At 47.5% G+C, this 27904-nt stretch overlaps 2 protein-coding genes across 2 annotated transcripts; one reads left to right on the top strand and one right to left on the bottom strand.

The window, feature by feature from the left end:
• Positions 1 to 541: 541 nt before the first annotated feature.
• On the bottom strand, positions 542 to 4012 carry GNPDA1 (glucosamine-6-phosphate deaminase 1). The gene is given in 7 exon segments (XM_009984606.2): positions 542 to 732; positions 1005 to 1095; positions 1097 to 1162; positions 2124 to 2158; positions 2161 to 2307; positions 3118 to 3299; positions 3963 to 4012. Coding segments are annotated over 7 exon segments (762 nt in total).
• A 5228-nt stretch (positions 4013 to 9240) lies between these two features.
• NDFIP1 (Nedd4 family interacting protein 1) lies at positions 9241 to 25707 on the top strand. The gene is made up of 8 exons (XM_086621656.1): positions 9241 to 9279; positions 17958 to 18045; positions 19210 to 19340; positions 20401 to 20488; positions 20670 to 20794; positions 22683 to 22749; positions 23328 to 23433; positions 25683 to 25707. Exons 1-7 carry the CDS (start codon positions 9241 to 9243, stop codon positions 23429 to 23431), a joined length of 642 nt encoding a protein of 213 aa, XP_086477782.1. The 3' UTR covers positions 23432 to 23433; positions 25683 to 25707.
• The last annotated feature ends 2197 nt before the right edge of the window (positions 25708 to 27904 follow it).

Here is a 27904-nt window from a genome sequence, read left to right as displayed (position 1 = left end):
CAAAACCTCTCTGGGGAACCTGCCCCGCTGCCTGACTGTCCTCCTGGGGAATTTTCTTCCATGTATCCAGTCTGAGCATCACCTGAAGCCCCACTGTCACATGCTGCCCAGGAGACCTGGCTTCATCTTGATGACCTCCTCGTAGCTGTGGAGCATGCTGCTACTTAGTCATGCTGAAGCTTTCCTTTCTCCAGGCTGAACAAGCTCAGATCCCATTTTGAGTATAATGTAAGAGTGTATTGTGGAGAGGGGGTGACAAAAAGGGTACTTGTCCTAATTGCAAGGAATACATCCCAAAGGGGTTACCCGTTTGGTTTCTGCGACATCGTACTTTCACATATCTTCATGTTTAAGCTTTGAGGCCTTCAGTCCACATGATTACAGTTGCTTCACAGATTAAACAACTCATTCTCCATTGCTGCCTTCAGAGTACAAGCCAGTGGTGGAAGTTCGTGGAGCACAGTATACTGGATCCCATCCTCATTTGGTTAATTAAGGCAGGTGTTGCATCTGTCTGCAATAGAGAGAAGCAAGCACATAATCATTTTGCTAATTTAAGAACAAACATGAGTTTCTGCAGCAATTCCCTTTCTTCACAGCTGGTTTCCAACAGAAAAGCTGGTTCAGCACTACTCTGAACACCAAGATTAATGGCTGTGTGGCTTCTTTCTGCTCCCGTCTCCTTCACGCTGTATAAGGGTTCCACAAGCTTGTTGTGAACCAGCATTAAACCTACTGTAGCAAGCAAAAAGGTGACTTAAGTAGACATAATAAAGCAAAATTCTCACTCATAGGATGCTAATGAAATTAGACATGACCAGAGTCCTTGTTCCTTTGTTCCCATGCCCGCAGATAAGCATTACCTTTGTCCTCTTCTTATCGCCGTACACCTCAGCCGAACATACTCCTTTGGGAGCTGATTAAACAGAAGTATCTTAGGTGAGGCATGGCTTGTGCCACTGAAAACTAGGTGCAACAGCTGCTTGGCCTGGTCAGACACTCACCCTTAAAGCATTTCATCATCTTAACTCTGAGTTCCAGCGTGGCATCCTCATCGCACGCAAACCCAGTGTTGAGGTGTTGCTGGAAAGCAGATAACTGTCCACATGGGGTTGACACCTTCCTCAATGGCTTTGTGGGCTCCTGTGATAAGGATCATCACCTGGACTCCAACACACAGAGGATGGCAGTTAGGGTCTAGAAGAGGCGTTCGGAGAGACTGCACCCACACCCTGCTGAACTGAGAGAGCTGCCCCGGTCCCTAACAGGGGAAACGTCCACCATCGTCCACCATCCTGTATCACAATTCTGTTTGCTGTGGTGGCATTTTATTTGTCCATTAGATCATAGCCTGGTGGGTCATTTTAATGATTTGGATCTTTTGAGCTCCCCTGTTAGGCACCTATATGCTGAGATTTAATGAGTACAGATCAAGGTATAGATGCAATTAAAAGCTATCCCATATGGTTTTCATGATCTGCTGGTATAATGTCAAGTCAGCCAGTGATTCTTACATTTGTTTTCCCAGATGAGATTCTTAACCAAAGACATCCTCCCAAACCTTTCTAGCTCCCTGTGGATCACAACTGTACTGCACAGTTACACAAGTGTTGGTGGAGCTATAATGGAAGACAGCAAGAGCCTTTCCATAGTGTTGCAGGATGCAAAAGAAAAGGAGGATCAGGAACTCAGCTGCCTGTGGCAGGGAAAGGATGAGCTGGCCTACACCAGCAGGGTGCATCGCTGCTCCGAGACTGGATTACAGAATCATCGTAGAATCAGAGAATGGTTTGAGTTGGAAGGGACCTTAAAGATCATCCAGTTCCAACTCCCCCTGCTGTGGGCAGGGACACCCTCCACTACACCAGGTTGCTCAAAGCCTCATCCAACCTGGCCTTGAACACTGCCAGGGATGGGGCAGCCACAGCTTCTCTGGGCAGCCTGTCCCAGTGCCTCACCACCCTCAGAGGGAAGAATTTCTTCCTTAGATCCAATCTAAATCTCCCCTCTTTCAGTTTAAAGCCATTGCCCCGTGTCCTGTCGCTACACACCCTTGCATCTTTAGCTGCTCCAGGCAGCCCTGCTCAAGAGCTACAGTATGAGGTCACTGCTTTTCTACTAACCTCTCTGGCATCCATGACAGTGCCTACTCCGACCAGAGTCCCATTGTGGGGACTTTGGAGAGGTCACCATCAAAGAACCTGGCATTAGCCAGTATAGTGTCCATAGCCAAGGTCTTCACTTGTGTCCTGGATACCAAACTTGATCCAGGCTCGTTGAAGGCAATGTGACCGTCTGGGCCAATACCTGTGACAGAGTTTGGCAAGTAGATCAGTGGCTGTAATGCTTATTGTAGGAAGCAGAGCCAACAGCACTCCTATTAGAAGGACATTCTTCCAGGAAAAGGTACAGATCTGAGAAAAACACTCGCAATTTTTTCTGCTCAAGCTTAAATTTGCTTCTGGTAGGAATGACAGCAAAAGCCTCTCTGAAGTCAACAAAGGCTCTTCCCTAATTGTGCTGGGACGAGTAGATGGCAGAATCTTCAGGCAAACCAATGGGAGAAGCTTGTGTTGAGCTCCTGCTGGCTCAGAGAACTCGGTTCCTACCAGTTTCCTGTTAGCACTGGCAATTATAATACATTTTGTATTCGCTGCAGTTCCAGCCCTGCCTGTTTCTCCTGCTAATCGTTTCATGAACAATTCACTTACTGGAGTGAAATACTTGAAACTGGGGGAGTGGCACACTGGAAGGCAAGGCTGCCAGCACACGAGTGCCCAGGGCCATGGAGTATAGAGTGGCTTTCACTGCAAATCCACTGAACAGCACTGAAAATGAACCTCCTGGCAATAAATTAGATAGAGGGAGGGAGAGATGGATGGATGGATGGATGGATGGATGGTGGATGAATGGATGGATGGTGGATGGATGGATGGATGGATGGATGGATGGATGGATGGTGGATGAATGGATGGATGGTGGATGGATGGTGGGTGGATGGATGGATGGATGGATGGATGGATGGAGGGATGGATGGATGGATGGATGGATGGATGGAGGAGGAAAGGCTGTGCTGCCTGCCAGCATTTAGAGACCGCTAGTCCTTCGGGTGTTCACCTCCAACAAAGAGTTCAATTCCTCCAGCTGCTTTGATTTTATCCTCAAATGCGTCGCACTCTGCCTGTAGATCAGGTGCATTTCCATCCAAAACGTGAACGTTTTCTGCTGCGATGTCAATGTGCTTAAAGAAGTTATTCCACATGAAGGAATGGTAATTTTCTGGGTGATCCCTCGGGAGACTTGGTAACAGAGCATGCACGGGACTAAGACCAACTTTTCCCTTCCCTTAGAAAAAAGACTAATTACAAATTGCTTTGTGAGGATCCAGCCTGTGCAGTTCCTTCTTATTTTAATAATTTAAACGACGTGGCTAGGCTGAGTGCTCCTGACACTGTCCCGTCGTGGATGCTGAGAAGCCCTGGCTTGGTTCGTGTTGGGATGGCGAACGATGGGCGTGACGGGCCGTATCCAGACGGCTGTGGTCAGACATGGGAAGAGTTTTAGGCTGCAGAGACTAAATAAATTGGAAGTGCCGTGTGTTTCCATCAGCAGTGGTTAGCCAGCAGGCGGGAAAGCATTTTGGTGGCTGTAGTGCTGGGTGAAGGGCTGACAGCAGCGGCATCCTCTGCTCTCCCGCAGCGCAGGGCAGCCTGGGCTTTGGCTCCGTGAGAAACAGCGTGTCCGCTTCTCCCATCAGGGTCGTATCGGTGCGATAGACCCATCGGTCCAATGGACACTGGCAGGAATTACAGGACCAAGGTGCTGAGCTAAACGGGGGCTGTGCCTCCACTGGGATGGAGAGACAGCGAGGGCCTCGCTGAGGTCTGAACAGTTCCCATCCTGGGTCTGCTTCGATCCGTTCGGCACGTACTGCCGGCACGCAGGGGATCTGGTGAGCGTACCTGCTGATCCCCCGCTGACGTGGGAATCGTGGTGAAGAAACCATCACCATTACTGCAGCACACCTGCAGCTCCTGCTGTGCAAAGCCAAAACTGCTGCAGGGCTCCGAAGGGAGAGTGCACCAGCACCTCGGTTCTGCAGATAACCCACGTCGGATCGCTCAGCGTTACCACGGAAACGCAGCGAGGGCTCGGAGATTTATGAAAAGCAAATACTGGAGGCACAGACTGCATAGGAATTGATAGCAAGAGACAGCGTGGACTTCCCACAGCAGTGAGCCGTAGGGCAACAGCCGTGTCCTTCCCTGGGGTGACTTATCAGAGAATCATCTGGTTGGAAGAGACCCTCAAGATCATCGAGTCCAACCGTTCACCCTGCACTGTCAGGGTCCCTAAACCATGTTCCTCAACACCAAATCCACACGTTTCTTAAACACCTCCAGGGATGGAGACTCCACCACCTCTCTGGGCAGCCTGTTCCAATACTTCACAACCCTCTCCATAAAGAAATTTTTCCTGATATCCAACCTAAATTTCCCCTGGCGTAACTTGAGGCCATTCCCTCTTGTCCTGTCATTCCTAACGTGGGAGACTTGCGGGCTGTTGGGTCTGTCTGCCATCCGAGCAGCCCATGGACACCCATCACCCAGTCCCCACCGCCTGCCCGTGCCTTCTCTCCTGCACTTTGCCCCCTCCGAGCTACGGAGAGCTGCTGCGTTTGCGGATCAGCCTTACAGCATCCTGCCACGCCACGCACGCAGCCCCAGCGCCAGCCTGGATTTGGCAAAAGGATCTGGTTTAAACTCAAACGCCGCGAGTCTCGGTTGATGGCAAAGGGTCTGGCTCTCGCTTTCATCTCCTGTGCAAGTGGCTTTGGCAGACACGGTGCACAAAGACGTAGGAGTCAGCAGCTCCCAGCAAAAGCAAAACATGTTTTGATGAGAGGAAAAAAACTACGACGGTGCAGGAGAGCCAGGCACGTGCACCTGCTGCCACAGCTGCCCTGTTCTGCCCACATCCCGTGTATCTGCACCCTTTACGCAGTCTGACGTTACTTAGGAATTGCTCCAGGGCTGGGTTATATGTGTGACTGGCATGCAGGGTATTTTTAGGTATGATAATTTATGCATGTTATTGTTCCTGCGTTCACAGCTAGCTGCTCAAATGTTGAAGAACTTCCTGGTATCTGAACAGGCTGATTTTCCTTCCTTGCAAAGGCAGCAGATGGAAGGAAACAAACACTTCTCCTCTGCAGAAGTTGTTGAAGTTTAACCAAGGGGTTCTAACAAGCACAGCATTTTCTTTTGCTCTGTGTTGAAGTGATTAGAGTCAGCAGCACTCTGAGATCAGGGCTTTCGCTACTGGGAACTGCTTGGGAGCACAGAGATTTTCTTCCCTATAAAAAGCAACAATTAAAAATTTATGTGCATACAGGACCCTCTCTCCAACTCCTGTAATTAAAGTGTCTTTTTAATATCCATCATCTGTCATCTCTTCCTGCTCCTGCATGTCCCACTTACCTCCTCACCTCTATTTGTAAGAAAAAGAGAAACAAGATTCCATGTTGGATAGATCTGGAGGGGAGCTGCTCTTTTCTGCAGGCCCTGCTCACTGCTTAGCTCTCCCAGCAGCACCCAAATCCCAGTTAGGAGTTTGCTGGGCGGTCCCAGCAAGGTGATGTGCACGAGCAGGCAGTTCGGAGAGCACACATGCCGGCCTCTTCCCGTGTTTGCAGACAAGGCTCCCGTGGGAAAGCTGGCAGGGCATCACTCCCCACCAGGTTGTTAAAAACTGCTCATCTATGCAGTAAGGGATTGAATCTGGACAGCAAGATTAATTTAACCACTGGTTAATGGTGATTTCTCCAGTAGGCTGAAGGAATAAGGGAGCAGCGGAGCTGCTGCTGGAGTTCAGAAGTCCTGTTGGGAGAGCCTTCCATCTCAGTGCTGCTCCCATCTTCATTCCCTCTCCTTACAATATTTATGGCTTACTGGGGCGTAATTTTCTGCACCAGTAAACACGGCACTGCGTCCCAACAGCTCTGCTTGGGCTGTAGCAGCGTGCGGCTGGGCTGGCTGGCGCTGGGTAGGTGCTTCTCCTGACAGCACATCCGACCTGCCCCAGCAGCTTCTGTTGTTGGGGGAAATTTTGGGGCGGGGAGTGGGGGTGTGGGTGTCTCAAAGCATGTCTTAGGACTAATTTCGTACCGGTAAATTGCCAGAAACAATTGACAGCTATATCAAAGATAACTACCGATGAGAGACCCATCTCCTGCTTCTCGTCCTTTCTTTACATTTCCACAGTTGCAGAAATCTTTCGTGACGTTTTGGGGAGGAACACCTGCTAGACAGCATTTGTTAATCCTTAGCAAATCCCTTCAGCCTAATTGCACAACTATCATCGAGGACGCGACGTGGTGCGTTTCACTCCACAGTGTGAAAACAAGACATGACACATATGTATATCCAAACAGGATATACATTGGAATATACACAGGAATACTGCTCACTTTATTATTTAGAGTTGATGACAAAATGTTTTTTTCAGTAAGACTGTAAATGTCTTCACTCTGAGGGTGGTGAGGCACTGGGACAGGCTGCCCAGAGAAGTTGTGGCTGCCCCATCCCTGGCAGTGTTCAAGGCCAGGTTGGATGAGGCTTTGGGCAACCTGGTGTAGTGGAGGGTGTCCCTGCCCATGGCAGGGGGGTTGGAACTGGATGATCTTTAAGGTCCCTTCCAACCCAAACTGTTCTATGATTCTATGTACTGACAAACAGCTCCTGGGACTGAAGGAACTGAGCGGCCAGTAGCAGCTCAGCTCCCAGACAGGCTCCCAGCACTGCATCGAGGTTTTGTGGGCAGCACGGGGAAGTTTCTGTTGATACCAGCAGTCTCTGGATCAGACTCGTAATAAACTTTCCGTCTTCCTCGAGCCCAGCACCGCAAACAGGTGGATAATCCAGCCTTCTAGTGCACAATAGCTCACAGTCACTTTTGCTTTTTCTTACCTGCCAGTTGCAGCCTGTTTGCTTACGATTAAGCTATTAAACTAGAGAGCTTTAGAGGTATAATTTGACCCATCAGCTTGCGTGAACATTTTGTCTTTGCTTTTTTCTTAATTGGGTCATTTATCACTAAAAGATTAGCAGAAAGATCTAGTTTAAGTGTCCTGCTTATTTGTTATTAGTTGAGCTTTAAAATGCCCTGCCTTTGAGGTTTATTATTTAGCTCTTGGAGTTCAGTATTTATTACAAAGTGTAGACTAAAAGTGTTCCCATTATTGCTCAGTCGTACATAATAATTAAAGGAACGCTTGTACAGTGCTAAGATTTCAGAAGACTCACTGTACTGCTGTTCTGTAACACTTTCAATTATTTTCAAATACTTTACAGCACATCCCGTGCGAAAGTCACTAAAAAGCAATGACTTCAGGCTTCAGAACGTCTCTTGGGAGAAAAGACATTTTGCACTGGAGGAAAAGTCAAAAAACACAGAGGCATGAAGCAATTTGCCTAAAACCATGTGGGAAATGAAAGCAGAACCAGTCATGCACTGTAACCACAACATCATCTTTCTACAGAGCTTCCCCACCTAAGAAAATAAAGTAGATAGACAGAAAGTAGCTGGAAGAAATTGCCATTCCCCCTCCTGAATTAGCCTAGATGGCCTGATGAGGCGGCGATTTGCCTCCAGCTGGCCCCAAAACGCCTGCAACACAAACTGTTTGACCATTTCTTCAGGGAACTTTGCAGCATCTTTTCTGAGGACGTGTACAGGTTGCTGCTTATTTTAGTCTCTACGATGTCCAAGTCAATCAGCGTACAGCTAATTACCACTCAGGCTATAGCCTTACTTAGGGATATAATCCCGCCTCAACGACAATGAAATCTGTGCATGTCATCAGGATAGCTTCTTGCAGCAGGAGAGATTCTCAGCGCGAGTCGGGAATCTTGCAGAGAGGTGAAAGCAGGGAGTCTGTCCGTGCCTGCAGCTCTCATTCCAGCTCCTTCAAAGGTATCTGTGTGGCAAGAAACTCGCATTCTCCTCGTGTCCGCAGCGTTTCTCAGGAGTCACTCTCTGAGGTTATTCCTGGCTAAAATCCTTTATGATTCCTTCCTCTTCTTCAACATGAGAACTGTGGTGTTCGTTCATCTCACCAAGACATCGGTGACTATTTAATCCTGCAAAGGCAAAATACAGGGAAAAAAAAATAACCTAATTATGATACTGAATAATGAGCATTAAAGCATGGATTTAGGCCTGAGTATGCAGTTCCAAACCATGTCCTCAGGTCTGAAAACTTGCAACTCTCTGAATTTGCAGCTGGGAATCCCAGCGGGGCTGATTCAGCCTCCCTCATCCTAAAGCTGATATATTTAAGTCTCATCAACCTTCGGGATTGGTGTGGGTAGAGTTGTACCAGCCTGACTGCAGGTGAACCGCGCTCCTGGAACATGAAGGTTACGCAAGCTGGAAAGTCCCTTAACCAATGTAGCACTCACAGCAAAAAACCCTCTGGATAAACAAACTCCTCTCTCTGCGTGCTTTCCTACGCGTGCTTCTTTTGGAATGAGATTTCGAATCTGCGATGCCATCTGCTTTATGTGGATATTAAAGATGTGGCGGGTGCTTTCGGAGGAGTTGGCCAACATCTCGTGTTTGCTTCAGCTGCAGCCCAGCGCATCGCCGGCCTCTTCCCTGCCCGCGCGGGCACGTGCTGGCACAGGGATGTGCCAGCGATGGCGATGGGCACATCCGACCAAGGCTGAGCGTTGTTTTTCAACACGGCTTTGCATCAATTTTCTGACTCCCTGGGCTTCTTTGACGCTTTCTGTGGAAGCTTTCACTCTGCATAATTACACATGAAGTTTCATAATACACACGTAGCGCCCAGGGGTTATTTCTGCGGCTCCCACACGCTGCCACGGTCCGTGCTGCCGGCGCACGGCACCCCCGCGGGCAGGGGGGCCCCGGGCACCCACCGTGCCCTGCTCTGCCCCTCGCCCCGGAACCGGGACACGCCGCTGGCTCCGCGGCGGCTCCGCTGTCAGCAGGACGCGGCCCCCGGCCCGTCCCCCCGGGCGGGCGGAGCGGGAGGCGGGCGCGCCCGAGCGTGACGGGCGGAGGGCGGGAGCGCAGCCCGCAGCCAGGAGCGCCCCGGCTGCCATCGCCGCCACCGCAGCGCCCGTCGGGAGGCGGCCGGGCAGCGCCGCCGCCGCCGCCGCCGCCGAACCCCCGCGCCCGCCCCGCCGCCCGCTCGTCCCCGCCGCCCCGAGCGCCATGGCGGCCGCCGAGCCCGGCAGCGGCCGCTACCAGCAGGTGAGGGGGGCGGCGGGCACGCGAGCGCCGCGGCTCCGTAGGCCGCGCCGGGGGACGCGGAGCCCGGGGCCGGGCGGGAACGCGCCGCCGCCGCCGCCGCCTCCCCCCGCGGCTCGCCGGGCGGCTCCCGGGCCTGGCAGCCGCCGTCCCGCTGCGGGGCAAGGCGGGGAGCGGGGCGGCGGCCGGGCCCGCGGCCTCCGGCGGCGGCAGGGCCCGGGTCGGAGGCCTCGGCTGCCCGCTGGGGCGCGGCGGGCCCCGCCGGGATGCGGCTGCGGCGCGTTCGGCCGCGGGGCTGCGCTGCCCCGGGCCTTTCTCCGGGGCCCGGCTGGAGCGCGGCGGAGGGGCCGGAGCGACCTTGTGCGGCCGGGGCCGTCCCCGCCGGCCGTGCTGCTCGCAGCCCCCCGCGGTGCTGCACCGACGGCCCGCGGGGCCGGTTCCGCGAACTCGTTGCGCGTTGCCTTGAAACGAGCGTTGATTTTATTTAATCTTTTGCGTGTGGAACCCTCTGGCTCGGATTGGAATCCCCGTAGGGCACGGCTTGTCCTTGAAGAGCTTCCTCGTAAATCCGGGGTGGTTCGTCCTTCCCTGCTCCCGAAGGGATGCGTTCTGTCGGGAGCATCGGCTCCCGGGAGGGGCTCCCGTCGGGGCGCGTTTCTCATGTGCGGACATGGGGGCTCCGTTCCTTGAAGCGAGGGAGAAGATTCTCCCCCGGACGGTTCGCGACGCGCTCCTGGAGTCGCTGTGCTGTGCCTTCCCCTTGGCAGCGCTTCCAGCGTGGGCAGGCTCGCGCCCGTCGGAATAGGAGCTGCACCTTCCCAGTGGGATGGGGTATCAGTGTCACGGTGACAGCTGGAGATCTCTGGTTTTTACACGCTAGAAATGTAAAAGTTAAGTAAAACTGAGGCTTTTTTTTCATCCTGTGCAAGACAGATGTGTGCCCTTACGCAGGCAGATCTCTTTGCCGTTCCCTGAAACGTGTCCCGTCGCCTCGAGCCCGTGGAGACGGGTGACAAAACGTGCCGAAGGGCGCTGTGGCGTCGCTCCCCAGTGACTCCGTACCTGACCGATAAGCACACTCCTGGGTTCCTTAGAGAGGAATGTGTAAAGCCGTCGTTTCGCCAGGCCCTGCATGTCCAGCAGACACGTAGCAGACGCCGCTGTTGCTGTAGAGCACAGCCGTGGTGCTGCAGAGATTAGGGAGGCAGGCTGTGCCCCAAAGGATTTGTGCTGCTAAAGACAAACAGATAATGGAGGCCCCGTGAAAGGACTGGTGCAACTGGAGTGCAGAATCACAACCTCACGTATAAATACATCTCCTTTTATGTAGCTCTTTAGGAATTGCTTTTTTTTTTCTTGCCTTCTGCCAGAAGCCTGGTATTTGTGTTGCTGTAAAGTGCGTTATTGCTGAACTGGCCCCTCATGCTTGTGTTGCTCCAAAAGGCCCTGCAAACTGTGGAACTAAAGATACAGAGTTGGTGTTTAGGTGAAGAGGAGATGAGAGGGTGGGAGAGTCTCTCCAGCATTGAATGTGTCAATTTTTTTTCCATACGTTGAAACTTATTGTGTGTATGAATGTACAATTGATCAACATACCATGTGCCAATGAAGAAAGACTTGTAGTGAATTGATAACCACGAGGGCTAGAACTGGTGCAGGATCCAGTAAGTGGAGGTAGCCTGTAGAAATTCAGAACACGGTCATTTAATCTTTAAATTCCTGCATTATGAGGCAGTGGAGGAGAACTGAGAATTTTAAAACTTGATACTTTTTTGGGGGGGAGGAGAGGGGTAATGTGGTAGTGGAGTTTGTCTAGGTTCCTGTGCAGGTACATGTGATACAGTGTCCAGGCCTGCGAGGATCGTGTAACCCCTGTTCTGGAAAGTGTTGCTGGTGTATCGACCTGTGCGTAGGAGCAGCACTGTTGAGGTGTGGGCACTATTTGAACATGTGAAATATTTGTAGGGTTCCCTGAGCGTGTGTGTTTTCAGAAGAAGAAGGTGATAGTTAATAAGGATGATCTGAGGGCAACAGAAATTGATAACTGAGTTTGAAACCCCTGTGTTTCTTCGTCTGCCCTGCTCCTCCACCCGTGCTGCCCTGCAGACAGGGCAGAGAGGGACTTGCAGCCCCAGCAGCCTCCTTCGCTGCAAACTCACGACCTGTGTCCGTTCGCTGGTGGCATGTGGTGTTAAAGGGATGTGCAGCAGTGTATGATCTGTTTTCTAAAGCTAACTTTCTGCCCCGTGTGCTTTGTTCAGGCATTAGATAATCCGATAAAAAATAGCCTGCGATGACGCCTTTGGATGATGTGGCAGTCTGATCGAATATACTGAGGAAGTGCAGCTCGATGAAGTACAAAGCTAAAACTCCAGGGGAAGGATCTCGGCTTCCCCCAGCCCCTTTCCATGGGCACCCGGGCTGGGCAGCCGCGGCAGACCGCTGTTCCGGTTCCTCCTTCGCAGGCCCTGTGATGGGGCTGTGCTGGAGAAGGGGAGATGTTCGGGGGAGGGAAGGCTGCAGCACGCCCTGGTTTCGTTATCCTGGTCCCAGAAAGGGACACCGGGAGGCTGCCGTCGTTTAGACCTGTCTTTGGGGAAGTTACACAGGGATGTTGTTAGGATTAGGTGGCTTAAAGCCTTTTGAGCATTACCCCTGGATTGTGGGTTCAGTGGCAGAGCGGTATTTTGTCCTTAGAATAGAAGCTGGCCTCCATTCCGGAAAAAAAAGCCAGGCTTTTAATAGGCTTATTTACCGTGTGTGTTAACTGAGGCATGCTTTTTGCTTGAGGCATCTGAAAATATATGTGATGTATATGAGTAACGTAAACCCACCTAGAAAATGGTGGGTGTGTTAAATAATGAAGACATATTCCTTTTGAAGTGATGTTTCTTCCTCTTCCAGTTGTCCAAGGCTTACATGGATCGTGAATCATTTCGTAAGGGGACGTGTCTGTGGGAAACGTAAGGAAGAAAGATTTTTTTCTGTTGATTTAGGTTTTTTTTTTCAGTGAAACTGTAGAAGAAAGATATTGCTGAAGGTATAATGTGATTGCAGTTGAAACCCTTGAAGGACCACAGTGCTTACTTAATATTTGGGAGTGCTGGAGTGGAACAAGGAGGCAGATGCCAGTTGCCACCGTCTGCTTACCTTCAGCTTGTATGTAATTTTTCAGTTGAAACGGGTGCACAGATCGAAACTAGAAGATATACACCGTGTTTTTTAATGTCAGCAGTTAGAATTAGTGATGTCTGTGGCTATTTGTTTCCTCGATGAGGTACTGGTAGTGTGCAGAAGATGTGCTTGCTAAAGATACAGGCAACTGATAAGAACAGTAATGAAATTTCCAGAGTAGGTTGTTTTCACGTTTTTTTTCTTTCTCTTTTGCATTCAGACAAGCAGAACAGAGGTGTGCATTGACATAACAGCAGTAAAGATTTCAGACAAAGGTGCAGGGTAAAGTCACAGGTCTTACGTTCTGCTGCAGCTGATGGGGGCCACACGCTTCATCTGGAGCTGCCCCGTGTCCGGCCCCGTCTGTGTTCAGGTGGCTGAAATCTCACTGTTTTGTTCTGAAACACTCACTTCTGTAGGCAGCAGGACCTGTCAGAGGAGCTTGGAAGGTTTTAGTAATTCTGTGTGAACAAGGAAGTCCAGCAGCATCATGTAGCTCGTGTAACAGGAGAAAATAGCCTTGCATGCAAACTTTTTAAAAAAATTGTATCTCAGATGTCAGGATTGTGTTGGACTCTTAGTTGGGCTTAGAAGAGTTGGTGACTCTTCTCTCATCGGTAAAACTCAGTGGGGCTCCCTAACCCCACCTGGGAAGCAGATGTGGGAAGAGTCCCTCTGGCCTTGGGCTTGTTTAGTGGCTCCCAGGAGATGTGGTACCTCTTTACGTGGGCTTGGCGTCGCGTTTGCAAGGTAGACGTACCAAAAGCAAGTAGCAAAAGTGTGTGTGTGGGTTCTGATTCCTTGTCACTGGGACTAGTAAGAAAAAACATTAGGGTGTATCCATTCATTCTGTTTCGCCCTCTTCTTGTGAACTGTCCAAATTTGACACATAGTGTCACAAAGGGATTGTTTTTTTCATTGAACATACTTAACATTCTTCATATGACAATTTTTAAAAATACTATATTTTAAAATGCTTAAAAGATCCAGACTTCTTTCTGTGATGTCCTAATGTCCAGAAAAACGTTCATCTGATCTTAAGTATTAGGGTAAGGCCTTATGCTTTGTTAAGTGTGTGAAATTAGTAGTGATACACATTTTAAAACTATTTTTTTTAAACGTTTGGCTTGCAAAGGTTATGATTTCATCGTTCTGAAAAAAGAAATCCTATCGCCTTTTAAAAAAATATCGATTCTCTTTCTGTGATTAGCCTAAATATCTGCCTTTCTGAAAACTCACAGAAACCATAGTAACAACAAAAATGAGATCTGATTAGGGTTATTTTTGTTGTAGGATTCCTGTGGGATTTTTGTGCAGTTCTACCTTGTGTGCCAGAACACAAAATAAGAACTGAAAAGCAGTAAACATTCATGACGGATGGCTGAGTTAATATTTTGCTGATGATATATTGCTGAGGTGAAGCTTGTAGTAATTCTGATTTAGTATAAAAAACATTTGCATGTAGCCCAAGGATTGGAGTGAGGGGAGGTTTAAAAAAAAAAATAAAATCCAAAGCTGCTAAGTTGAGAAAATTTGGAATAATTAACAAATACATTCAGTGGAAATGCTTTCTTCAACGTTTACATGGAAATATTTGCAAACATTCTGTAGGTTTTGAACTTTGATGCCTCTGTGCTGTGTGGATTCACAGGTGGTACGTCTCAAGCAGGGGGAGGTGGCAGGCAGAGGCCACGTCCTGCTCCGAGCCAAGCTGCTGGTGGTGTTTTTTGGAAAATAACTGTCCCCAGGTCCTACCTCCTCCTGCCAGGCAACTTTCTGTTGTTTTAGCGACCTGGTGAAAAAAACACCACCAAACTTTCGTTCTGATAACTGTGTGCTTTGCTGCAAAGACTGTCCATTTGTTAATGCCACAAATAGAAGAATCATAGAATCATAGAGTGGTTAGGGTTGGAAGGGACCTCAAAGATCATCTAGTTCCAACCCCCTGCCATGGGCAGGAAAATCCTCCACTACACCAGGTTGCCCAAAGCCTCATCCAACCTGGCCTTGAACACTTCCAGGGATGGGGCAGCCACAGCTTCTCTGGGCAACCTGTTCCAGTGCCTCACCACCCTCAATGTAAAGAATTTCTTTCTTATATCTAACCTAAATCTCCCCTCTTTCAGTTTAAATCCGTTGCCCCTTGTCCTATCACTACACGCCCTTGTAAAAAGTTCCTCTCCAGCTTTCCTGTAGCCCCTTTAGGCACTGGAAGGCTGCTATAAGATCACCCCGGAGCCTTCTCTTCTCCTGCTTTAAAATCCAAAGTCCATCAGTGACTCAAAGAAAGAACCCGCCACCGCCTCAGCAAACCAGACTTCAGCCAAACCTGAGCCAGGTTCTCCGGGTTCCGAAGGCTCTCGGCAGCGCCCGAGGGGGAATGGCCCCCAGAGCCCCTCAGCCTTCCTTGCCGAGCCGAGGGGCTCAGCCTTCCTCGCCGCCTGGGCTGCTGCTGCCCCGGACAGACGAACCCGCGGGGCGCGGGCAGTGCAGCAGCGGGCACTGCCAGACCTGATGGCTCATTCTTCCTGTCACATGAACCCTTGCTGCCTTGCTAATAAGCACTTAGTTGAATTTTAGATGCCTGGAACCATTAGAAAGGCTGGAAGGCATTTGTGTACCTTGTCCATTAGAAGGAAAATCTGTTTTCTGTACCCATGTACCTCCTACAGCCTCTAGCTCAGCTTCCGAAAGTAACTGCATCTTTCGTGTCGCTACCTGGATTGCAGTGGTTCGACGCCAGCGGTCAGTCCCTCTTGCTTTCTCCCACTCGAGGTAGTTACAAAAATACATTTTTCTTTTTACCATCGAGAGAAGAACTTGCAAGAATTCCCGTGGTAAGAATTAGTGTTGCACTCGGCTGTCTGTGTCCTCTTTGGTTTCATCTCCTGCAGCATTGTCACATCTAGTGCTTTCCTTTCCCCCTCCTTGGTGATGGTACCTTTAGGTTGTAGATGTCTTTTTTCTTACGAACATCAGGGTTTAATTTCTGCCACCCCTTCCCCAGCAGAGCAGGTGACGCAGGGCTCGTGGTACCCAGTATCCCCAGTGTGTCGGAGCCTTTCCTCCTGCAGTAGTAGACTGGGTCCTGTGTATGCAGAGGAAAAAAAAAGGGGAGAAGTATTGAATTTTTGTGGATAGACTGAAAATAAGCATAGTGGAGCATTTTGTGAGAATTCATAGACTAGAGAGCTGGGACAGACTGAATCAGCTAGTTTGACTCTGTATTTTACGGGATTATCCCTTAGGTTGCCCCTCTCGTGCTGTGCACAGGCGGCCCCTGAACTTCTGCAGCAGTGCTCTCTTTTTTTCTTTTTTTTTTAAGCTTATTTTAATTGGCAATTACTTCACAAGTTAGTTTGCCTTTTCTTCTAATGGCTGAACTCCATGGGGTTTGTAAAATAAGGCATTTTTATTTCTTGGAGAGGGCTCGTGCTGAGTTAGCTGGTTTGAAAAAGATGAAGGTGCATGGCTGTTGAAGGAGTTGCTGCAGTTTACCTGTTAATTGCTTGTGTGCCCCAAGGCTAATTAAAGCTGCAGCTATGGAGGCAGGTACCTGCCACCTCCGCCCTCGCTCCTGGGGCGCAGAGAGGGATGGATCTGGTGTGGGTTCACATCTGGCCGGGGGCCAGCAGTTCAGATGTCTCCTGCTGACAGACACCTCTGTGTTAGGAGGTGCTCTTGGTGTAATATGGCTTAAATTTTCATCCAAATCACTTAATTAATTGCTCTTTCTTCAAGGAAGTGGTTCAGCTTTGTGCCATCTGGGGAGTTCTTACCCACAAAGCTTGGGGCTGACCACCTCCCTTTTTTTTTCCATCTCTCCTGTCCAGAAAACGTGCATGGGGAGAGGATGGAGGCTGGCTGTTAGGTGATCTTCATCTGATGGTGAAACAGAGTCCCGTTTCTGTGACAGTCTGTTGTTTTGGAACAGCTGGAGTGGGTGACAGCACTGCTGAATTTTTTCCAGTGCTTCCCAGTGTCATTTCTTTCCCATTCCCTCTCTCGGCCAACCCTTGGACCTGCCAGCTCGTGTCATCGCCTGCTAACCCGAGTCATTCAAACCTTGCCAGGTTGAACTCCTTTAACAAGGGGTGTGTTTAAAATCTTCTTGCCATAACTGGCATCGGGAGCTGTGACACAGCTGGGTGGGGAGGACGGCAGCTTCCACGCCGAGGAGGTGGAAAGCCAGCGAGGACGTTGTGTCCGGCCGCAGTGCCGTGGCCTGCAGGTCCTCGTGCTGCACGTGCTCACGGGCGTGCAGCCGTCCAGTTCACGGCAGAGAAAATAAAGCAATTCATGCTCTTCTCAGCAAGCTTGTAGGACTCGGATGTCCCACAGCTCAGACCTGCAGCTGTGGTTTGGATGCAAATGTCTGGTGAACTGTGCTTAAATATCTGAAAAAGTTTTGGCTTGGACTTTCTCAGAGGATGTGGACGTAGTCTGATCTTTGATCTTAGGTGGCAAAAGGAATAAAAATGTAAGATGCAGAGCAGTTCTGCGTGAAACAAGACCCTCGTTTAGAAGTGTGAGCTGGTATTTTTTTTTTTTCCCCCTGGTAAGACATAGAAGTAAAATAAGAACATCTCTCCCCCCTCCCACCCCTTAAACGCTTGGGAAGGATTTGAATGGCAACATATCTCTCCAAAGAAAAGAAAGCAAAATATCACAGATGGCTTCAGCAGGGGCGTGCAGGAAGGATAGTTCAGAAAGATGTTAAGGAAGACGTTGCAGGGTTGCTGCTGTCTTGTGATTACAAAAGAGGGTAGTTTGATCCCAAGGTGCTTTTTTGTCTTTCTGCATCAAAACTCAATTTCTTTGGTGATGAGATAAAAATTAGATGGCAGCTGGTTTGTACATTCCTTTCTGGTGCATTGTGCTGTGAACACTCCTGGTGTGGTGTTGCCAGCTTCTCTGATCAAAGCCTGTTTGCGTACCTGCCTCGTGCAAGTGATGCTGTACGTGTGATAAACTGCGTGGTTATTTATACAGAGCCTGTGGGAAGCACAGCGTGCAAAATATAAAACAAACTGTCTCCTCTTCAGTCATACAGTGTGAAAGGTTGAAGGGAAATGGCAAGATTCATACTTATATGTATCATTGTGTGATGTATCCATGGAAAAAAACCTTCCTTAGCAAAGCCACAGGCAGCAATGGAGTCTTCTGGGTGTATCCTGCTATTTGCTCCGCTAAACCAGATGCAACTGCAGCTCCTAAGCAGTGTGAGCTGAGGAAGTGCCAGAGAAATGGAAAGATCCTGAAAAGATGTATGCTGTGCCTTGTGAAAATCCGGCTGTGTGAGGCTGGGGTTTTAGAACACCTTAAAACAGATGGCATGTTGATCGTTTCAGGTGGGAGCGCTTCGGTGTGCGGCAGAACAAATGCTTGTGTACCCCATGGTGCCGTAGAACAGTCTTCTTCCAGAAGAGCCTGCCATATGCAATTAAAACTGCAGGGGTAATTTTACAGAAACCTCGTTAACCTCCCTTGTGTGTGGGTCTGTTCAGCTGCAGAATGAAGAGGAGCCCGGCGAGGCCGTGCCCGCGGTGAACGATGCCCCTCCGCCTTACAGCAGCATTTCCGCGGAGAACACAGGTGCGTTGGGCTGCAAGGAGGCAGCTGGCTTTGCTCTCTTGTGCTTTCTTACCTCCTTGGTTGCTCTCCTGGTTGCTGGATGGCATTGCAGCATCCTTACTAAGGCTGCAAAGGATCAGAATTGATCCAGAGAGACTGCTGGTACTTGTGGTTTAGAAGATGCATTTTGGATGCGTCTGATGTCATCCCATCAAGTGGTGTTCAAGTTACAATTCACAGCGTTCTTAGTAGATTGAAGACAGTTAAAATCCAAGTGCTGTGAGGATCTGTGGTTCCCCTCTTGTTATTTGGCATTCAGATGATGCTGTGCTCTTTCCAAAAAGGACTTGTTACTTAAAAGGGATGAAGAATTCACTATTTCTGCAGTCTTCAGGAACTAAGGACTTGGTCAGAAGGGTTATACTTCTTCTGAACCATCGTACTGCCATGTCACTAATAGCTTTTAGCAAAGCAGCTCATTTTCTGTCAGAGTATTTTGGCTTAGGGAAATCTTTTCATTTTTTCCCTCCAGAACTTTCATAGTCAATTGTTCAAATAAGATTTATGAATCAAACGCGACATGCTGTCGGTCTCTCAAACAACCGGCCAGCTTTGGATGGAAGTTTGAACATTGTGCTTCTCGAGCCACCTGTGGAGTGTCCTCCCTTGGCACGCTCGCTGCGGAGATGTCCTGTTACGTCTGGTTCCTCAGTGCATCTCGGCGACTGAGCCTCAGAAATGCCGTGTTTGATTTTTGTTCCAGTCCCTTTCCCCTCCATCAGAAAACAATTTGGAGTCTCTCTCTGGAAAAATTGGTCACCAGTGGCCTAAGGCTCGCAGTGATCCTTCTTTGACTCACTCAAACCACTTGAATTTGAAAATATGAGTACTTCTCTTTACTGAAGTCAGGAGACATGCAGCACGTGCCGTTGTTTTAGAGATAAATAACAGGTGTGTTAAAGTCGTGCTCTGCACTGTACTTTACATTAGATCAGGTGCTCCCGTGTTTTTCACTTTCTGTGTTGGGATGGCAGGAGGCTGGAAGGGTGGGGGGCGACAGGAGGGGCAGGCTTCAGCAGCCTGGGGTATTGGGGTCTTCTGAAGTCATCTGAAACGCTTCTCATTCCCCACATGGTGTTTGGAAGGAGCTGACAGGTTGCCTTCTATATAACGTTTTTTTTGCAGCTTATTTTGACTACAAGGATGAGTCAGGATTTCCTAAGCCTCCATCTTACAACGTGGCCACAACACTGCCTAGTTACGATGAGGCGGAGAGAACCAAGGCTGAAGCCACAATTCCCTTGGTTCCTGGAAGAGTGAGTACTCTTGGCTGTCTGTCTGTCCTTCACATCTCTTGTGTACGATTTCTCCTTTAACTCCTGCTGATCAAGTGTCACGACTTTTTTTTTTTTTTTTTTTTTTAAGCTTTCTGGGGTGGTGATATTACACACTCCCAAGAGTTCTGTGGCTAATTTTTTTTTTGGAATTTTCCTCTGGGCAGCTGTGATGATGTAAGACATCTCAGTAATGCCAGTGTGTGCTATCCAGATTAGTTTGGCAAGCTGACAGAGGCACTGTACAGTATCCGTGTGCACTGTCACTGTTGGTTTTTTTTTGTTTTTTTTAAAAAAAGATTTAGGATTAATTGTTCAGCCATCTAGCATATCTACCCTTGATACTCCTGCTGCTTACTTAGTTGACTTTTCCAAAGGTTGGTGTAGCTGATACAAGGATAATATAACCATTCTGCTGGAATAATTATTTTTTCAGGTTTTTTTTTTTTTTTCCAACATTATCTCTTGTTCAGCATCTTCCTCCACACTTGCTAGCATTAGATGTCCACTGCTCATTCTTCTTCTTCACAGAAGCCAATTCCTTGCTGAGAGGATAAGTTTTATTTTTTTTTTGTGAGTAGGGGAATTCTTTACGGTGAGAATAAAAACTTGCTTTGAGCAACCTGGTGTAGTGGAGGGTGTCCCTGCCCATGGCAGAGGGGTTGGAACTGAATGATCTTTGAGGTTCCTTCCAACCCAAAACAATCTATAATTCTATGATTCTATGCTGGATCTTGACTAACTTTAAAACCAAAAAATACTGCAAGTGACTTCGTATTTCATGCCCTGGATCATCTCAGAATGAGAAGCAGGAATTTTTCCCGCTTGCATTTGTAGCCTTTTGAGATTTAGGATTCCCACCCCATGGCGGATCTTTCCTTAAATGTAAATGAAGCATTTGGTATCCCCCCGTTGTACACTGCTTTTTGAGGGCTGGACAATTTGCTGGGCCTTTCTTGAAGAGCCACTTGCAGAATTGGGATCACTGTGTGGACTGGACTGACTTAAATCCACCCATGTCTTGTCTCCCTTCGATTTGCAGGACGATGACTTTGTGACACGGGATGACTTTGATGACACCGACCAGCTGAGGATAGGAAATGATGGCATTTTCATGCTGACTTTCTTCAGTAAGTACCTGGTGGAACTTAGCTATTTTGGGTCACTGCCTGAAAAAAACCTAAGAGTTGTTTTCACACTTATGTTTATGTAGCACCAAGAAAAAACTGTGTGCAAGGGGTTTATGATTTTTTTTTTTTCCCTTGGACTATAAAGAGGGCTTGACCTGCTGTTTTTCTCCTTCTTTCTCAGTGGCGTTCCTCTTCAACTGGATTGGATTTTTCCTGTCTTTCTGTCTGACTACTTCAGCTGCAGGACGATACGGGGCCATTTCTGGGTTTGGTCTGTCTCTTATTAAATGGATCCTTATTGTCAGGGTAAGTTACGTAGTGCAAAAACGTGTACATAGACACTGGCACTCTTTTTCCCTACCTTGTTTTTATCTCCCTTGTAGTGAAGGTAGTTGTAAATTTAGCTTTTTGTAACGAAATAGATTTTGAGCCCCTTATTCGCTGAGAACAGAGCTTTTCATCGTTCTGTCTTGTGTGTATGCTGGAATTTTTATTGTAATAAAAGAGAATAAAGATTGCACATGCAAGTATGGCACTCTGACAGAGCCACGGTATTGAGTCAAATCGTGTTTGAGTGTTGAGCAGTAACAATGATCTGATCTTTGTAAAAGGTTTCTCCAGACACAGCAAGCCCTGCTGTCAGCACGGGGATGTTTCTCTCCAGTATGATGTTCCTTAGGTGCTACTCTGGAAAAAAAAAAAAAAAAAATTCTCTAAAATATGGGATAGCCGATGAGGAGAGGGAAGTAGGGACTTAAAGAACTAGAAGTTCTTAAGTTTCTTAAGGTTCCTTCCAGCTTTGCATTTCGCTGGAGGAAGAGGCACCCACCGCTCTGTCACACGGTGGGAGAAGCCCACTGGTGCCCTCTGGTGCGACGTGCCTGCGGCACAAGCAGGAGGAGACCGGGAGGAAGCACGATTTTCTGTTCTATTTCGTTTTCCATATGAACTCTGGGCATATCCAGGCTGTTAAAACATCCCCGGTGCTCCCCTCCGCCACATCACCCAGGGAGAGGATGGGGATGACTGATCAGAACTGGTTTATGTTACAGGAGCCTGGATGCAAAGATAGGGCCCTGCTGGGCACGGACCCCTGCCTGCGGGAGCAAGAAAGGCTGATGGAATATTTTTAAAACTTGGAGGGGAAGAAAGAGAAACTTTTCTGGAAAAAGGAAAAAAAAAAAAAGGATATAGATGTGCTGATGCTGAAAGGAATAGGAAAAAAAAAAACGTCCAACTATTTTTTGGGGGACTGTGAGAAAATACCAGAAAAGCTTTATTTGGAGCCCGTGAAAAGAAGGTGTCTGTGAAAATGACATGCAGACATCCTAGGCCAAAAGTTTGAATTTCAAGAAAAACAATCTCACTAATTATGCATAAGTAGAAGTAGAGAGCATTAGTGTTAGGGCTGTCACTTTATACCTAACCTCTTTGGGCTAGGAATTGTAAGTACAGCATCTGTTAACTTCTCCTGTAGAAAGTTTGGCTTTTTAGGGTCACCTTGTATCGGTGGTGTTAAGAATTATTTGCTGGATTAAGAGGTATGACAGAAACAGGTGACCTCAGCTGTGGATTTTATTTAAACTTTGATAACAAGCCTTCCTTTTGTTAGGTTTTCAAACTGGAATAGAATGAAAACAAAAAATTACCCTGTATTTACCACTGATAGTGAACATCAGTGCTCTGATAGCGTTGGTGCCGTTCGTTCAATCGGCAGGAATTTTTGCAAAGGAAAATCTTGTCAGAGGGTTCCACAGATCGGGGATTTCTTTGTCATCTGTACGTTTTGTTTGCTGTACTGTCCCACCTCACAGTGTAATTAACGTGATGCACTGCTGCAAACCTGCTCTTTCCTTTTGGAAACTGCAGCTGTGGTTTATAAGCAGCGAAGATGTGAGGGGAAACAGAAGCGTTTGCCCAGTGGTGTCTTTCTGCTCCACTGATTGCAAGAGCTTATGGCTGGGTGTTGAATCTGTTCGTTCCCCTTGGTCAGAGTTGGTCTGACGTGTGTAGAAGAACCTTAAACGAATGCTCGTCCAGATGTTCCCTGCAGTCTGCAGTCCTCGACGTGGAGCATTCCGTAAGCTCTTGTGTGTGCAGCACCCTGGGTCTGGTTACTGCTGAAATTGGTGAGAATAATTTGGGTTCAGAAAATTCCATGTGCTCTAACTTGTATCTTTTTGGTTTTTTTCAGTTCTCCACCTATTTTCCTGGTTACTTCGATGGCCAGTATTGGCTTTGGTGGGTCTTCCTTGTACTAGGTGAGTGTTTGTTCTGGGGGGAAAAAGAAACACGTGCTTAAAACTCTGTGCAGTACTGTTAGGGCTTTTGTGAGCGTGGCTCTACTGGCTATTAAAATATGTGCCTGTAGATGTAGAACTTAAATGTGAACCTCAGAGTACTCCTCCCCTTACTGAATGCCTTCTAGGTTTTCAAGGTACACACAAACACTGTCCTTTTGTTGTTGTTTCTTGGTGGCAGCAGCCTATTTATTATGCAGAAGGAGTAAAGAAGAGAACAGTGCTTGTCTTCAGAGTAACTGGTGGTGTACCTGTTCTTAAAGGGAAGAGTGGGTTCTGGTCTTTATTTTTTTTTTCCTTCTTCGGAAGTGACTGGATCTCAATGAGTCAAGAGTTTTGTGATTGCCTAAGGAAAGTTTGGATTTAAGATTGCTTGAAATGGAAAGATTAGGTGTCATCGATACAAAAAACCTCTTGTATTTAATCAACTGGTTTGCATCCCAGTCCCTCCATGCTAGTAATGGTGAGTTGAACTGCTCCTTTTCTGATTGAAGAAGCAAAACCTGTGTTAACTGGACAAATGTGTTTCTTCCATCCAGGTTTTCTGCTGTTTCTCAGAGGATTTATTAATTATGCAAAGGTTAGGAAGATGCCAGATACTTTTTCCACTCTCCCCAGAACCAGAGTTCTCTTTATTTACTAAAGGTAAACTTTCTGCTTTCCTGAATTTGTTACTTTTTTTTTTAAACTCTGTTTATAGTGACTCTTTTAGGCTAGAATCTTCTTTGCTTGAATATTTTTAGAACACCATGCAGCAGAAGACAGTTGTTTCTCGGTATCCCATACACGGCTCCTGTTTCGGCAGAGCCCAGACTGACGTGGGGAGCAGAGAAATACTTGACATTTCTTCCTGAGTTTTTGCTTTGAGGAATTGTACATTCATTAGATTCCATGACTTGAATTGTAAGAATAAAATCTCTGCTCCTTGGTGTCACACTGTGTTTGGCCAGCGTGTCTTTCAGAACAGATCACACGCCTGAAACGCGCGCTGTGTCCTAAACACGAGTAAAGGTCACAAAACGTTGTGAGAAGATTTGGCTTATGTCCCAGAACCAACACTTTGTCTGAATTTTGCGTGCTGTTTGCATTTTCTGCCAAGTTCCTGAAAAAATTGAGCTCTTGCACACCTTGGCTCTTGGAAAACCCCTCCGGCATACTTGAGGATACTGTCCTGCCTGAGCATCTTTCAAAGCCTTAATGCCTAAAAGTCTTTTGCTTTGAGGCTGAACCTTAACGAGTTGCTTTCTTAATGGGACTTTAAAGAAAGAGGCTTAAGTAGTCGAACCCTTCCAGGATAATTTCCTGCTTGCAGCAGATAATGGCCTTGCATTCACTGTCCCTCCCTGAGGGGAAGGAAATCCTGTAATAGGTTGCTTCCCAGCTGGTGAATGCAACGTGATGCTCCCTTTAGAAATATCATAATAACACTAGATTTCCCCAAGACAGCGTTGAAGCAATTGCAGCTGGGACAGTGGTGTAAAGAAACCAAACCCCCAATTTAAATTGGGGATCATTAAATTGTTCCGTTTTAAAAACTGAGACTTGGTTTTCCAAATGCTCTTTCCTTTTATTAGAAACTGCAAATTGTGTAAGACTGGGCTTTTTTTCCAGTCCGTAATGAGAATGTGCTACACAAAATAGGCATTGTGCAGTGTTTTCCACGGGTGACAGTGTGCAAAAATAGTTCAGGCAGTTTAGTCAAGTGTTTCAGTTCTGTTTAACAAAGTTCTGGTTTATGACCTCCTCCGGGATTTGTAACATCCTCTCAAATTCCTGCTGAGTCACCAGAGGGTTTATTTTCCCCAGATGTGTGGTCACGTAGTGTGAATGTTTAAGCATCAGCTTTATCATCTGTAGTTTGTTCTCACTGAATTTTTTTTTGATTTTGCTTTACTGAAACTTAATTTTTTGTTTGTTAAAGGAACTGCATGATTTCTTGTTGCACAGGCTTTTCCTACTTTTGGAATTTGAAATTACAATTTTAGAGACCTTGCTTGACTCTTTGCTTGTGAAAATGGAAGTGTAGAGGGTTTTTTTAAATTTGGTTATTTATCTGTTAATTTTTTGTTCGGTTTAGAGCTGTCAAAGAGCACTCTGTTTTAGATATATTGAGATAAACGTCCAGAATAATTTCTAAAAATTACAACTCCGACACTTGCCCTGAAAAGAAATCTTTAATCCTAAATTCTGAGCAGGGAAACAATGAAAGACTTGGATTTTCAGAGTATTATTGTTCTTAAGATTAGATTTCCTCTGTAGGGCATAATGAAAAGGGCGTGATGAATGATCGTGTTCATTTTAGAGCAGGGATAATTTTTAGAAAAGAAGAGAGGAATAATCAGTGCAAATCAGAAAATAATAACTGGTGAAAACGAATCGAATTGCAAGCTTGGTGTTCACCGCTCAGCCCGCGCGTGCCAGTAGCGACGTTGTCCTTGGCAGCGTCCCGGCGGATCGTCAGCGGCATGAGGAGCGCAGGTGGTTTCTGTGGGATCTCAGGTTTAAACAGTTCCATGGCTTGGAACACCCTTCTCTTCCCTACCAGAAGTTACAAAAGCCATAATCATCCTGGGCGGATGCAGCAACTAAAGACTGAGTCAAATTTTGTTCTCAGGGTGCAAGTGCAGTGTGATTTCCTACACCTATGTGTTCTTACGCCGGTGTTTCCAAGAGCATCGTCTAATTTGATGTCTGTTTTCCCCTAAGGAATTCTAACTCTTCAGAACCGTGACGTCTGCACAAAACTGCTGAGCGTTTGGGTAGAGTCGCGTCGTTGTGTGCTGAGATACTTCATAAGCCTTTAGACATCCTGTGCTCTTTGTCAGCTACATCCTTCTCTCATCCGAAATAACAATCTAACTATAGTTTCAATATTCAATATCCTTCTCCGACAGATGTTTTCTGGCAAATGTCTTCCTGCGTTGGTGAATTCTCCCTCAAGAAGCAACAAGACACCTGCAGGAAGTGAATCAAGACTCTGGAGCAGCAGAAAAAATAATCACCTGCTTTAAAATAAATAAATAAAAGTACTGTTGGGGGAAAAAGAAAAAATAAAATAGTGGAGAAGCATTTCTTTCTATTTGTTTCTAGGTGTAAAATTTTAATAATTAATGCAGAATTCTGTGATCATTGAGTCGTTAGTGGCTAATGTTTGAAAAAAGCTATTGCCGTGGGGTCTGTGACGTGCTCCTGAAGCCTCTGGGGGTAGTTTTGTAGCGGTGTGGGCAGCCCGAGCCCGCCCCGGAGCCAGCAGGGGCCAGGCTTGCTTTATTCCTCCGCAGCCTGCGGAGCGCTGACGGCCGCAGGGATGAGCTGGGATGCCGAAGTGATGGAAGTGATGGCATTGCTGTGGTTCCACACCCTTCTGCTGCTGGAATCCCACAGCTCCTGCCCGGGCTCTGGCTGGGAGGAAAAAAGGGTCTGTGCGGTGCCGACCCTCGAGGTGTAACTGGGAGGGAGCGTTATGTCGAAGGTGGCACAAGTGTTGATTTTTTAATAGTCTATATCCTCAATGTTGTAGTATACTTTACTTTCATACTACCTACTTTTTGGACTTAGAGGGATTTTCACGGTACACGTTGGTAGTGTGAAAATGAGAGATGGTGTTGCAACTTTGTATAAATATTACCTTGCAAAACAAAGGCCTTTTTTTTTTTTTTTTTTTTTTCCTTTGGCTTGGGACTTTTGAGACAATTCCTAACATACCTGTACTTCTTGCTTTTACAGTTTGTGTTAGCAGAGACTATGATGCGTTACAAATGTAGATTTAATGTGCACTTTTGTGCTTTCTGCCAAGTGGTAATTCACTTTGGACTTTTACTATGTTAAAACTGTAAATATAGCAGAACATTAATAAATGTCACTTATGTAGCAATTTTTGCTGTAGAGCAGTGTTTAATTTGGTTTCTGTGCTTTACTGCACCTGGTTATTGATTGCAAATGCAGAGTATCCATGGGAATTTCATTTCTTTTCCACAGGTGTAACCGAAATCTCCACTTCAGGGTGTCTGTCTTTTTGTGACTGGGGTTTCAGACCCTCCGTGTCAGCCTGGCAGGTCAGGAAACGGCGATTCCGTACGTTTTGGGGGGTGTTGGGTCTTTTAGTCCCATGTGTGTAACTTACCTGCCTTGGGAAACGGTTCGTTCGTGGGTTTGGTTCATGGCTGAACTTCTCAGATGTGTAGTCCTCACAAACAAGCAGTGGGGCTGACAAAGACGGGTGGAGATTACACAGAGACTTCCTTTTTAAACAAGAAGAAGTGTACACAGAGAGAATTATGAAGTTTATCCTGCAAGGCAAAATCTGTAGCATTAGGGAACTCTGAATCACATTTGCCCAAACTTGGTAGATCAGCCTTGTGTTTGCTCTCTTGGCATCTGGGCCTTATTTGGTCTTGTATATTCAGAGAAGTCGAATATTTGGCATTCCTGTTTCTCTTCCTTCGGTGGCCTGAAGCTGCAGACACCTCCAGCTCCATCATTGCTCCGCAGACAGCGGTTCTGGGAGCGCAGGGGCGGGATGTGCTGCCGCAAGCAGGTGGGGGACGGGGTCTGAAGAAACCCGTGTTTGTGTTCGGCTCCGAGCTCCAATAGTTATTTTGGGTCTGTGACAGCTCAGCCACTTTATACCACGTAAGTGGCAGGTCTGTGGTCATCTGCAGTGAGCAAATAAATACCTTTGGCCTTCCTGCCTGCCTTTGGGCAGCCACGTTGTTTTCTCCTTCCAGCATTGTAAACCTCTGAGCAGGTTCAGACAGGATTCAGACCTGATCTCCTAGGAACAGGTTTCGTCTTTTGATGGGGCAAAACAGCGTGCTCCGTCCTTTGCCGCAGAGGGGAGATGGCTCTGTTGGCTGGACCCTTACGTGGGCAATACTGGTGATTTCCGTGGGGATTTTAAAATGTGCTGCCTCACACGGGGACCTTTGCAGAAGACCCAGCAGTGTGATTTTCTTGAAGCTTGCTCGCTGGGGGGGTTTGCATCGCACCGTTTGTACCGCGTGCGCCCGAAATGGCATCTCTGAAACTCCGGCATCGCATCGCTGCTCCCCCTCACCTCCCCGTTTTAGGTTTGCTTACATTTGGATAACCCCGGGATTTCTTGGGACTGCGACCA

Source organism: Tauraco erythrolophus, chromosome 16 (assembly GCF_009769465.1).
Source record: "Tauraco erythrolophus isolate bTauEry1 chromosome 16, bTauEry1.pri, whole genome shotgun sequence".
Taxonomy (NCBI): domain Eukaryota; kingdom Metazoa; phylum Chordata; class Aves; order Musophagiformes; family Musophagidae; genus Tauraco; species Tauraco erythrolophus.
This window is presented reverse-complemented; position numbering and strand designations above follow the sequence as displayed.

What these genes read in the sequence shown, in the direction of transcription:
- NDFIP1 (XM_086621656.1), top strand. Translation starts at nt 9,241, where the DNA reads ATGGCGGCCGCCGAGCCCGGCAGCGGCCGCTACCAGCAG. An exon ending in CATTTCCGCGGAGAACACAG is followed by an intron (nt 18,046 to 19,209) that starts GTGCGTTGGGCT and finishes TTTTTTTTGCAG; the next exon opens with CTTATTTTGACTACAAGGAT. An exon ending in TTTCATGCTGACTTTCTTCA is followed by an intron (nt 20,489 to 20,669) that starts GTAAGTACCTGG and finishes CTTCTTTCTCAG; the next exon opens with TGGCGTTCCTCTTCAACTGG.